The following is a 13,796-nucleotide window of genomic DNA, read 5'->3' as shown; positions in this document are numbered from 1 at the left end:
AATGTGGAATGCAGCAAAATAAATATTATGCACTTTTAAAAGCCCTTTGTATGCTTTATATAATCACAAGAAGAAAAGAAAATGACAGTTCTTATCAGTATTTCATCACACATGAAATAAGTGCTCATTTTCTTATCAGTGATTGCAATAAAACTAAACTAATATGATCCCATTAACTTCAAAAAAGTTGCTGATGGTTCCATTTCACCAACTGAATGACTCTATTTAAGTGGGTTTTAACTTGTTTTGTTAGTACTTTCTAAATAGGTAGGAACATTCACACCAAATACCACTTAGGAAGAATCAGCTGCTAACCTGGCAGGAAATTTGCCTTCTATGTGGATGAGTAAAGACAGATGCATTAGGTCTAAGCTATCATTGGATCATTTGCTGATTCACTTAATATGATTTTCATAAGAAACTCATGCAGATTGCCAGCATTTAAAATACACATTGACAATTTTTGTTTCTCTGCTCCTTTTGAACTTTATTATATTTATGTAAGGCTCATATTATTTATGACCAAAATTGCTTCTACATAGCCTTTAAATGGGTAATAAAAATCTTAATATTTTACCTCTATTGAGAATATTTATCATCTAACCTTTCCAAAAAGAACTAAAATATTTACAAGGAAGATGTATGCTAAGAGGCATCCAAATCAGGACCCAGAAACTTAATTTTGCTAACTTACTACATGATCTATTAAACTTTTAAAAGATATCAACAAATTCTGTTTAATTTCACAAATACATTACACTGGGGCATTTTTTGCACAGATTTTAAAAATAGTAAAATGCTGTTTCCACAATAATGATTGTGCATGTTTTTTAAATGATGTTTTCTTTTTGTTTCCTGTGCTTAGTACTACATCTTTGAGTAAAAAAATAAAATAAAATAAATCAAAGGAGAAAATACAGACCAGTATTCTAAGTATCTTTCCCAAGAATCTAGAAGCAAGATGAAGGTATCTTTTCCCTAACTTTCTCATCAGCATTTGTCACTTATTGATTTTTGAATAGTAACCATTCTAACTGGGGTGAGGTGATACCTCATTGTGGGTTTTATTTGCATTTCCCTCATGGCTAGTGATCCTGAGCATCTTTTCATTGTGTTTCTGGCCATTTGTGTTTAATCCTCTAAAGAATACCTGTTCATAGCCTTAGCCTATTTCTGAACTGGATTTCTAGTTTTGTTGTTGTTGAGTTTCTTGTGCTCCTTATATATTCTGGATCTTACTCCTTCATGGATGTATAGTTTGCAAATGTTTTCTACCATTCTGTCAGTTGCCCCTTTACTTTTTTGAGTGTTTCCTTTACTGTGCAGAAGCTTCTTAGCTTAATGTACTCTCATTTGGCTATTTTTGCTTTTATTGTTTGCATTTCTGAGGTGTTATCTAAGAAGTCGTTGTCTATGCCAATATCTTAGAACGCTTCCCCTGTGTTTTCTTCTAGCAATTTGATGGTTTCAGGTCAAAGATTTAGATCTCTAATTCACTGTAAGGTGATTTTTGTATAGGGTGTAAGGTAAGAGGTTTGTTTCATATTTTCACATGCAGAGATCAAATTTTTCCAATAGCATTTGTTGAAGAGATTGTCCTTTCTCCAGGAATTGAATTTAGCTCATTGGTTGAAGGTTAGTTGTGGATGTATGGATTAATTTCTAGGGTCTCTGGTCTGGTCCATTGGTCCACATGTCTGTTCTTCTGCCAGTACTCAGCTATTTTGATTACAGCTGCCCTGTAATATGTTCTGAAATCAGGTATTGTGATGCCTTCAGCTTTATATTTATTCTTTAGAATTGTTTTAGCTATTCACAGTCTCTTTTGATTCTACATGAATTTAAGAGTCATTTTTTCCATATCTGAGAAGAACATCTTCAGTATTTTTATTAGGATTTCATTAAATCTATAAATTGCTTTGGATAGTATGGACATTTTTATGCATTGGTGGAAATGTAAATTCATACAATCATTATGGAAGACAGTATGGAGATTCCTCAGAAAACCGAAAAATAGATCTACCATATGATCCAACCATTCTACCCCTGGGAATTTACCCAAAGGAAACGAAATCATCATATGAAAGAGTTAGCTGCACCTCCATGTTTATAGCAGCTCAGCTCACAATAGTTGATATGGAATTAACCCAGAAGTTCACCAGCTAATTTCTGGGGTCTCTGATAAAGACATTACAGTATATATAGAAGAAGGAATACTACTCAGTTGTAAATAATAATGGAATCCTGTCTTTCACAACAAAATGAATGCAACTGGAGACAATAATGTTTAGTGAAATCCATCAGTCCATCCCAAAAATATCATATTTCTCTAATTTGTGGTAACTAATATATAGACTACAATAAAAGGTATATCAGTGAAATTGACATTTTGAGATTTGAGATTGCTTATGGCCCTTGTCTATACTCTTGAGGAACAGTGGTTTTTCTACCTACTGCTTGTTGAATTCTTCATTTAGCAGAGAATTAAGCTGGTGATTATAAAGAAAAGTGAAAGTATGTCTTTGTAAAAATTACAAGAAAATAAGGAAGTAAGGATAAGGGAGGTAGGGAATGAGGAAGAGATGGAGAGGTGGGAAGTTCCAATAAGTTAATATAGCTGTGAATATGAAGTACACAAAAGTTGTTCCCTTTGTGTAAATAAAATATTTTAAAACAAAATGAGTAATATATCAGTATCACTCGTGCATGTTAAATGTTTATTGCACTAATAATTTAAGATGAGTTTGACTATTAAAAGGGCTATTGTTTTCAAAATTTAACTTTAGAACCAAAGTATTGAGATCAATTATCTATGTTTTTGAGTTAATACTAGGAGATCTAATGGGTAGCCCCACATATAAATGAGAAGCACAGAATGGATATGGAAAAAATTAGAGTTGGATTCAATGTGAGAATAGCATCCAAAGATAAAGAGCTGGATGACTGCTAAATACGCAGCCAGATTCTTGCCTTATCGCATCCTCTAACATAGGGATGGAAGAATTTATCCACATAAGAAATGAAAACAGAGTTTTCTCTTCTCTTTCACTGGAAGGAGATAACAGGGGTGATATCAATAAACCTGGTGCCAATTGCCTTCATAAAAGAAATGTTTGAGTTCTTGTTTACTTATTTTTTGGCTCTTTCTAAATAGTGTAATAAATTAAATACAACAATTAAAATGGTATTAAAATATATACAGATTTTAAATAATATCATGCCATACTTCTATAACAAATATTGGTCAAACCTTGAAATGATATTGTCCCATGAAAATGGCCAAAAATGAAATCAAATAGGTTTGAATAGTAATATTCTGTTGGAACCACACCATGTGGCAAATTTCATTTTCACATTGATTTTGACAGCTGAGTTATTCTTGGAGAGAAAAGGTCTGTCACTGCATGTGTTTGAAATTGACAAAGTATTCCTCTACCTATAGTATGTAGCCACCAAAAACATGCCATTCCAGCTGGACAAATATTAATAGGCATTCCCTAGAAATAGTAAGGAGACACTTTCTATCTATGAGTCCAACGAGTATTGACAAAAACATTGTCACTTTGAGAAGCAGGATATCTCTCTGAAAGTGGAAAACAGACAAAAAAAAAAAACACCCTATCGTAATATAATTAGAAATGTAAGTATCAGCACTTATGTTTTACACTGGAGTAATATTTCTGCAAAGGATCATGATGCAATCAGTTTGGGTGCAGTCATAATCGTTACAGCACAATTTTTGACTTTCAAAGAGGACAAAGAAATATACAATGAGGGCCCTTTAGATGTCAACATCAAGGGTTAAACTATAATGACAAACACTGCAATACTCTTCAGTAACTCTATCCAGTATGTGTTTAGCAATTCTTCAATCTATCTAGAGACCTTTTAGAATTGGATTCATTTCTAGCTCAGCTTAGAGCATGCATCTGACAGTAAGGCGTTTCATAATTTTATCATTTCAGAATTTTTCTGCCCACTGCACAAAATAATCCCTTGTAAGAAAGCACTGACCTGTCAGGAGGTTCAAGGAGTGTCCCTTGAAAATGTTTTCAAAAATGTATTTTCCTTTGAAATGTATTTGATTTTCAAAAGTGATTTGCGTTCAGATTTATCGTGTTTTTCATGCCACATTGAGAACTAAAAATCAGCAAATACATTTGCTAACAGCTCTAAATAGGCAAAATGCCCTGCACACAGAGGATACACATTAAATATTTATTGAATGAATGAATATTGTTGAAAAGCCCTTACCTAGACAAATAAAAATTAGGATGAGGTCCAGAAGCTTAAAACAACACATAAAGATGTTAAATATTAGCTAGAGTGTATTTTGAGTTCTAGCATCAATAGCATATAACACAAATGTTAATCATTAAATTTAACAATTTCATGACAAATATAGGAAAAAACACAATCCACAGAAAAAAGCAAATGGCAAGGACTTCATAAACAGTGAGTTGAACAGAAAATGGATTAACACTTTAATTACACTAAAATAATGACTGGCATTTGGTGAATTGGGTCTCTTCAATTTAAGCTGTTCTAATCAAAGGGACTCAAAAGTGTGATCATAAAAAAAGATATATGAGTGTACTTCAAAAAATAAGTGGAAAGGAATTTAGATAAATTTATTTCTATGCATGTTTTTTTTTTTAAATCCACGATTTTTTTTTCATAATTACATTTTCTGTGAACTTTTGGAAGACTTCTTGTATGTATGGATTTCAAAATTTTCCTGCACCAAAATAACTTATCTACAAACAAACTTGTTCATGTTCCTTCACACAAATAAAAAACTGGTAAAATCCAATTTTAAAAGCATTTAGGGAAGGTGACCATTGTTATATAAACTATTTGCCCTTTTATGCTTATCATGTATGTACATGTCTGTGATTTTTCTGACAATGAAGAATAATCTGAATTACATGGTATTTTTATGTGGAAACAACTCAATCACAAGTAAAGAATAAAGTATTTTATTCCTTAATTTTTCAGTTTTCTACTGCTTCTTAGCCACATCGCAAAGTATTTCTTTGTAATTTGTTAAATCTAATTTTGAAATATATCAAGCATATAGACAAATGTTGAAAGATGTGTAAAGATATACCATCACCCATCACCCATACTTAGAAGATGTTAATATTTTAGCTCAATAACAATCATGGAAACACATATTGGAATAGAAAAAGAAACTATTTGAAATCTACCAGACTGGCAATTTTAGAAAATATGATCAGAAGACATATTGATTAATGTGTGAATGTTTAGGAACAGGCATTCTGTTATTATTAGGGAGATACATAACCAATATAAAGAGCAATTAGTAAATTTTACATATAGTGACCGAACTATTTTATAACTCTACTGCAATTCAAAAGCTTTGTATTGGAAATTAAACTTTATGTCTAGTTTCTAGTTTTTGATTTTAAGAGGAATTCTGTTATTTGAGGTATCCACAGAGTCATACCTCTCTTATTGATAGTATTAATGTTTTTATTCAAAATCTATGTTTTTTATTTTTTATTTTAATTTTAATCAATTTTTAACAGATTCAACATGATTTGTAGGTACAAGTCTAAGAACATAAAAAAGGCAGTTTGGAGGAATAAATAAATAGACACAATTAAATGCAAAATTAAATTCAGTCAAATGAATTGAAACAGATATGATAAAAAAAAGATGTCATGATTCTATGGAATATGACATATGCCAGACCAAAAGATAGGAACTGGATCAGAGTTAGATAGTTTGGTCCTAAGACATTGTAAGTTGTACTTTTAAAGAAAATGAATGGCAAGGTTCCAAAATAACTTCACTGTGGAAAAGAATTGCTTTAATTGCATAAATACATTAGGGAGGGTATGAACAGCCCCCATGAATTCCACTATATGGTGTCTTATTTCACACTTTTTAAGGTTTACACAACAGTTAGGCAGTACCTGAATCACTTCCCATGGCGCCTGAATCACTGCCCATGTTGCTGTTATGTCCAAGACTTTCATCTAAGCAGCTGACACTTCCTTCTGCCAAACTTGTGTCTGATTCTGCAAAGGAAAACATTTTAAAATATTTTAAAAATATTTCTGAGAATAAACGTATTTTAGCTGCACACCTCTACAGCACACAGTACATACAGTTCAGTGCAAGTGGAGAAAGCACACCCAGACAACTATGAATAAAAGGTAAGAGTTTCTGGCAGGCTACGTTAAAAAAAGAGTCCACTGTGAATGAGCAGCTGCCGGGTGGTGAATCAAATACATATCACCTACTTAAGGTTCTATGTTTCCTATATGAGAGCTAATGCAGATTTCTAGGAATTTATGACTTCTGTTGTCTTTCTCTATGCACCTTTTGCTCCCCAAAAAGAATATCTAAATTTGATATTGGCTTTTAAACCAAAAGGTTTATTTGGAATCCATTGAGCTATTTTCACTTAAAATATTAGAGAACTAATAAAGCATATGACTCTATTGATCAGTTATGAAGATAATATTTTAGTGATAAACATAAATTTAAAACATCAAGAAGACTGTACTCAAAAACAATATATTAAGGTCTGGCATCCTAATTGTACTAGAAGCTTATTACGCAATACATGTTTTTGCTTGATTAAACGGAGTCTCTACAATCGAGTTAGGAGTGTGTATGAATGTTAGTACACACCCTTTGGTTATTAATCCCATTTTCTGACTTTCGCACTCAATATCAATTCTTTGAAAACCTTCTTTCCTTTGGGGCAGAATTCCTTCCTTTCATTTTATTTCCAAAGACTTGGGCGATCTCTTCCATATGGATCAGAATTATCTTTAAACTGGCAAAATTCAGTGCAAGGTGATTGATTACAATTGTGGTCTTTTGAATCTGAAAGAACTTGTGAAATTTGCTGTTGACTTTGTTTTGTGCTTAAGTTCCCCTTATTTTTAAATGCGGCTAATATCAATTACCTTATGGAATTTAATAACCATTAGGTAATATTGAGTCCAATATGCTCTTGCTGGAATTAGAAAATGAAGTAAGAATCAAATAGTTGATATTTTGCTAGGGTAAGAGTACCATTTAATAATTTACAGTTCAGAATATTTCATAACACTTGTTAATTACTACTTCACCCTAAAGTTCCCCAATGCACTAATAAATTATATTTAAGTAGCCTCAAGCTGCTTAAAACTAGAGTGAGTTCTATATATTTAGGACTATATAAAGAAACGGATGAAAAACAGACACATCCTAGGATGCTGGTGAAACGCTGGAAGAGATGGAATACAACCAAACCACAAGTATGTTGCAGAGCATTTTCCTTAGCTAGTTAATTTTTTGATTCAGATGCAGTATAGTTTTTACAGTGTAAAAATCACTTTTTAATGTATACTTCAATGAGTCTGGTAAGTGCATACAGCTCTGTAACCTGTCACAAGTAAGATATTTCCATCACTGCTAAGAGTCCCTGCCTGCCCCCTCTGAAGTCAATTCCCTAATATTATCCTCTGGCAAGCGCTGACCTGGTTTCTGTCCCTATCATTGTGCTTTTTCCAGACTGTCAGGCAGAGGGATGCATGACATACGTAGGCTTTGTGTAGGGCTGCTTTAACTTAGCATGAGACATTTGAGATTCATCCACGGTGTTGATGTATCAGTAATTTCTTCCTTTTTATTGCAGACTAGTATTCCCTAGGGTGTCTGTGACATCTCAGATGTCTTCCTTATGATTTGGGCAGGTCTTTAACTAATAAGATAGAATAGAGTTTCAGTCAATGCTAATTGAATGTGTAAAACATCTTTCTTAAAATTTATAACACAGCTGATACAAAAGTTGTAGAGAAAGTCTCAATGGACATACATATTGTTTAAGTTTATTAGCATAACATAAATAGACTAATGTGAAAATACTGTGCTTATCAGTTGTTGTAGATTAGCTCTAAAATTCAGATTTGAGGAATCCCTTATGATCACACAGGAAAACCTGCACCTCTCACTGAGAGGTTTTAAATATGGCACTTTGCAATTCCCAGAGGAATGTCTTGTTAGAAGCTCAGAGGCGAGTGTGGGATAGAACTGTCAAGTAGAAGAGAGCTCTGGGCAGATGTACTGATGAAAAGAGAGTATGATTTGTAAGGAAAAGGCAAGGTGTAAAATGAGATGGGAAAATGTCACTGCCAGGATAATTCTATATCTAGCAATATAGGCCAGGATTTTGAGGCCAAAAAAGTGAATGTTGACATGCTTTTCATTTTGTTGTTTTAAATGTAGTATTGAGAATTGAAGTAAATATCAAAATTACTGAAAAATGCTGACAAATATTATCTAAAATCCAACACTCATCAAGTTTTCCACTAAATGTAACAGAAATGGAGATGATTTGTACTTCAGTTTCTGGTCACTAGCAGTTACATCAGAAACTTAAGCCCTCTTCTTATAAATGTAAAACCAAGATTCCCCCCTTGCTTTGTTTTGACTTAGACAAGTTTCATGGAGAGGGGAGCTATTTATGCAATGTGCACAAACAGCTTATTAATTCTATAGAAAATTACAATAAAAATAGGTATTATATAAACTCATTACCTGGATTATTTTAACTTCCCAGATCTGCAGTGTGTCAGAAGGACACTGAGTTCAGAGCTATCCCAGAGAGAATGAAAATTGCACTTTAAGCTGTCTGCATCCTCTATGGTGGACACCCATTATCACTTCGATTTTATAGGTGGGAAATCAAGGCTCAGAGAGGTTAAATGACTTCTCCAGATCACACAGCTAGAATGGGTCAGAGTTCTCATTTTCTGAATCTTAAGTCTAGGGTTAGAGTGCTTTTTTTCCAACCTCAAGTGCATCTCATGATTTCTGGGAAGCTTTGTGAACAAGGAAACAATACCGTACCGACAGTGTTAATTGAGAACAAAGGATTTCTTTTGTTGTTAACAGCAATAGACATTTTTATTGCAATATCAAATTTTCTACCAATGTGAAAACAGAGCTTGTCTTTCCAAAAAAAATTTAGTGAGATGATTTGTACTTTGTTAATATTGCTGATTTCATTGACAGACGTTCATTTTTACCTTTAAGCATTCACACTCATTTTTAAACCTGCTTTGCATCCAAGTTAAAACAAACTACTCTGTCCGTATTGCACAAAGTTAGTGTGAATAATTCTGATGGGGAGTATTATGAAAATGAAAGTGGTTATCAAGAGCTGATTTATCTGTCATTTTAAGAGACTATAAGTCTCCAGTTTCTTCACATAAAAATAATTTTGTTTCCAAGGCAGCAAATTCTTACGAATTTATATAAATATAAATATATATATATATATTTGCTTTCATGGGAATGGAAGTACTGAAGGAAATAAATTTAATAATAAAATAAAATATAGTGTATTTCCCATAACACCAAGAATGCCTTCCCTAAAGGTTTTCTTTCTATATGCACTTTAAAAAAAAATCATATTATAGTCATACACCCTAAAAAGCAAGTTCAAGAAAGTGCTTATGTGACACCAGAAAATAAACCAACCTATATAGTTTACATGTGAAAAAATTTCTACAATTGATTTATTTAGGATTATCTTATTTTGTTCTTTGTACTTCTCAAAGTACGTCACTCTGGACTTGTCATATAAATCAGATTATGCATGTGTGATATTAGAGTAGAAAATATAAAACAAAATCAATGGAGCAGGGTGCTGCCATAAAAAACAGTGTGGACTCTAAAGGATTGGTCTCTGGATTGGAACTCAGCCACTGTGAACAAATGACCAAACCTTTAAAAATAAAATGTAAACTGTAGTTCTAGTTTCTAATTTACTTAAGGATGATTTTGTTAGAGAAAAGAAAAGAATCTTGAAAAGAAACAAACATTAAATTCCATATAGCTGCTGCATAAAGGGCTTTGCATATCAGAATTACGTTGTGTAATAGGTTAGTTAACTTTTATATAAGGTGCCATTTCCCCTAGGGAAAATATTAAAGCTAGCTATAAAACAAATTAGAAAATGATGCTAATCCTTGTTAAAGAAAAGTGGTTATTCATATCAAACACTATTGGCGTGAAAGAAAATTATACCCATCCAGTTAAAAGATGGAATTTTCTGTGATAGCTTTGTAAACAACACAAAAAAGAACAGCTTTGCTTACAACAACTCTGAGTGTCTACGACCAGTCCATAAGCCATGGGAAAAAAACGGCCTCATTCTGTAATCACAGATTGAATATTTTGCTAATATGGCAGAAATATGAACTAGGATCCAAGAAATTTCATATTTAACATACCCTAGACCTTAAATACTTTGAATTTATTTTTATATCATTTAGAAACCAAAAATACTGAAATTTAAACAATTTTTCAAATTAAAAAAAAAACCTTAGTTGCAGGCCTTTCAGATCTATTTTAATGTAAAGTCTGCCCTCTACTGGAAAATGTTATTTTCACAAGTAGTGGACAACTACATTGTTTACTCAGAGCTAAGCTTTATTAGGTAAAATACAAACTGTGCTTCTATTCCTACCAGGTGAGGGTGACGTCTCTCCTACTTTGAGCCCCAAAACCACTCCACTTCCTTTCCCCTTGCCTCAGTCTGTCACAGGTTCTCTTTGCTGACAAGTGTTTTGTGTTCCAGCAGGAAATAAGGAAAAGGAAAGGGCCTTTGTGTGTGCTGAACAAGAAGAGCACCAACAGCTTGGCTCTCTCAGGAAGACTTGAGATGGTCGAATTCCACTGCCCATGCTAACGTTACGTTTATGCGACTTCGGATCTTGCTCGGCATTTAGCCTCACCTCCTTAGCCCTCCCCCACTTCCCTCCAGTTTCAACCCGAAACATCAAACAAAGATCTCCCCGAAAGCTCATATCACGTGTGCACAACGACTGTGTGGACTTCTTCTGTGTGCTCGCGTTCATACTACTAATAAGTGTTTCCTTTTCTTTTGAAATAACTTATTCTCAATCCTTCTTGAGAGGAAATAGATCACTTTTATCTTCAGCTCTATGTATATCACTCTACACATACACTCGCTCACATTTTGGTCTGTCAGATTCTGTTCTCTGTGCCAAGGAACATGTGTTCCTGCAGAATGGAGAGAAGCCACCTCCACCCACCTTGCATATTCTCTCCTGGATCCAAGCTTCTAGGAAATGAGTTCCCCAAAGAGAAAAATCAGACTCCTAGAGCCACAGGCCCACATGGCTATCCAAGGCGCTCCTCTGCTCCTGTTTATAGCATTTCTACTGCTGAAATGCTTCAATCAGAATTAAATTTGAATTGCATTTAAAGATAGCATCAGCTGTGTCATCCATCCCCTTTAGCCTTCGGACTTGAGTCCTAATGCAGCAGGATTGTTAATAAGCAGCGCCCCTCCGTATGACCTATCCATTTACTGCCAGTCAGTCATGGAGCAGCATGCCCTAGAGTCCAATCAATCATGAACGATGAGCTGGATACCCACGCGAGAAGTCAGTCTTGGGAATAACAAAGTGTAGGGATGGCAAGGTGGAAGGCAATTTGGAAATCTTATAGACACCTGCTGAGAAAGGCAACAGGAATAAGCAGACAAGAAGAAAGGACAGGAAGAGGGATGTTCATGGGGGTTCATCTACGTGAAGGAGAAAAGCCATGACTGAAGAGTGTCTATTTCTGTGGTGTAGATATTCCCACCACGGCCAGTTTCACGCGATCAGTGTCCTGTCAGAATTCTCCTCTAATTAAGAACTTTGCTAGAAACATCGTCTGAGATGATCACGCATGCTCTGTGCTGGTATTTCATGATCACCAGTGAGTGGTGAACTTGTATTTGTGTGTGTGTGTGCCATGGGAAAAGCAGTGGAAAAACGACAGAGAAACCCATGGACTCCCATTGAGTTTAGAGAGCTTCTCTCTCATCACCCTTCGCAAGTGCTCCCCTCTCAAACTGCTCCCCTATCTTTTCAATGCATTTACTCATGACGGTTCTGCAACTGAAAATGTTTCCTGCCACATGGACTTAGAAAATCCCACAAAAGACCTTCAAGGCTCAGAGAAAATACATTGTATTTCTCCCCTAAGAAGTTTTCTAAGATTAATCTCCTTTTTTTTTTTTTTTTTTTTTTGACAGGCAGAGTGGACAGTGAGAAAGAGAGAGACAGAGAGAAAGGTCTTCCTTTGCCATTGGTTCACCCTCCACTGGCTGCCAAGGCTGGCACGCTGCGGCCGGCGCACCGCGCTGATCTGAAGCCAGGAGCCAGGTACTTCTCCTGGCACTCCCATGGGGTGCAGGGCCCAAGCACTTGGGCCATCCTCCACTGCACTCCCTGGCCACAGCATGAGCTGGCCTGGAAGAGGGGCAACCGGGACAGAATCCGGCGCCCCAACCAGGACTAGAACCCCGTGTGCCGGCGCCGCTAGGTAGAGGATTAGCCTATTGAGCCATGGCGCCGGCCCTCCCTTCTTTCACAAACCTTCTCACCCCTTACCATGTAGGGCTCATGATTCTTTTGCTATGGGTAGGTTACTGTTTCTCCTTATGAGTATGTCACTGGCTTTTGTGAGCTGGGTATAAATGTCCTTAGGGTAAACCCAATGCCTCAGTGTTTAGTTCCCTCAATAACATAATCTGACCATCCTCTTCCTGCCTGTTATTCTGGCTTACAGTCCAAATTAAAAAGGAAATCATTGCTTTTGTGAAAACTTTGTTTAAAAAGCTTTAAGTGTGTAGCCATAATTGGACATCATGAGAATAAATACAGCATGTATTAACTGCAATCTAGGAAGATTTCTTTCTGCCAATATATGTATATCCTCATTCCTAAGATAAGAACCACAGCCTTTCTGAAAATATTTCTCAATTGTAAGTCCTATAATTGACACAGATAGTTCACGGTAAGTTGAAATAAAACACAAACTTATAAAATCTTTGAGCAAGCACCAGTATCATCAGCATCAATCTCTCTCTGTGTCCCTCCCTCTCTCTGCCTCTCTCTTTCCCCCGTCAACTCAGGTTAATATCTGCCTTTTATATTGCCTCAGTAATACTGCTAGTTCTCAATAATTAATGATACCCAGATTCAGAAATATACAGAAATAAAGAACTCTCTTAAATCCTGAAGCAGGATAGGGATTCTGATACTATATTATTGTACATTAATGTGGCAATTATCCTTTCTATTTAAGTCTGAAATGCCATGGTATTTATTTCTAAAGATTCTAAAAATCTCTTATTTCTACAGGTTAATGCTATAAATAATTATTCTTGTCCTCAAGTGGAAATATAAATTTTGTGACATTTTTACAGAAATTAGTATAGGCCAAATCTATGATTGGACTTTGATCTATAAAAAAAGCAAAACAAAACAACAACAACAAAAAAGTGCTATAACAGATTGGGCCAGGGAGAAAGAGGCTGTTTTATAAAGGTCAATTTTTAAACCCCTCCTACAGAACATGATCTATGCAAAATATATCCACAATATATTCCAAAGCATAATGTCACCGGATAAACCTAAGGAGTTGAACATATGGGGGAATATGAGAAAGAAGGTATTAAAGTCTGAAAACAAGCAGGTTGGTAAGCTCATTAGCTGGGGTGGAATTTTAAAATCTTCACGTGAATGAATATATAAATCAAAATATACACATGCATTCATAGTCATGCGCACTGAATATTCACACACACCACATTTCTACAGTTACATTATAATCTTCCACATTGGAACAGTGAAATTCCAGTCTCTTTATAAATGTACAAGCGCCCTCTGCTGGCCAATTTGGGGTATCTGCGTTTTCTAGTTTCACAACAGGGCACTCTAACAGTGTTTGGAGGATTTTCTATTCAA

At 35.0% G+C, this 13,796-nt stretch overlaps 1 protein-coding gene across 1 annotated transcript in view; it reads right to left on the bottom strand.

Moving 5' to 3' along the window:
- IFIH1 (interferon induced with helicase C domain 1) overlaps positions 1-13,796 on the bottom strand; it is a 60,516-nt gene that overhangs the window by 21,426 nt on the left and 25,294 nt on the right. Inside the window, exon 4 of the mRNA XM_002712221.5 lies at positions 5,943-6,047. Within this exon, the coding sequence (XP_002712267.2) occupies positions 5,943-6,047 (105 nt within the window). The remainder of the gene's footprint in view (positions 1-5,942; positions 6,048-13,796) is intronic.

Source organism: Oryctolagus cuniculus, chromosome 3, assembly GCF_964237555.1.
Source record: "Oryctolagus cuniculus chromosome 3, mOryCun1.1, whole genome shotgun sequence".
NCBI lineage: Eukaryota > Metazoa > Chordata > Mammalia > Lagomorpha > Leporidae > Oryctolagus > Oryctolagus cuniculus.
The sequence above is the reverse complement of the archived record's forward strand: the minus strand, read 5'-3'. Positions and strand labels throughout refer to the sequence as shown.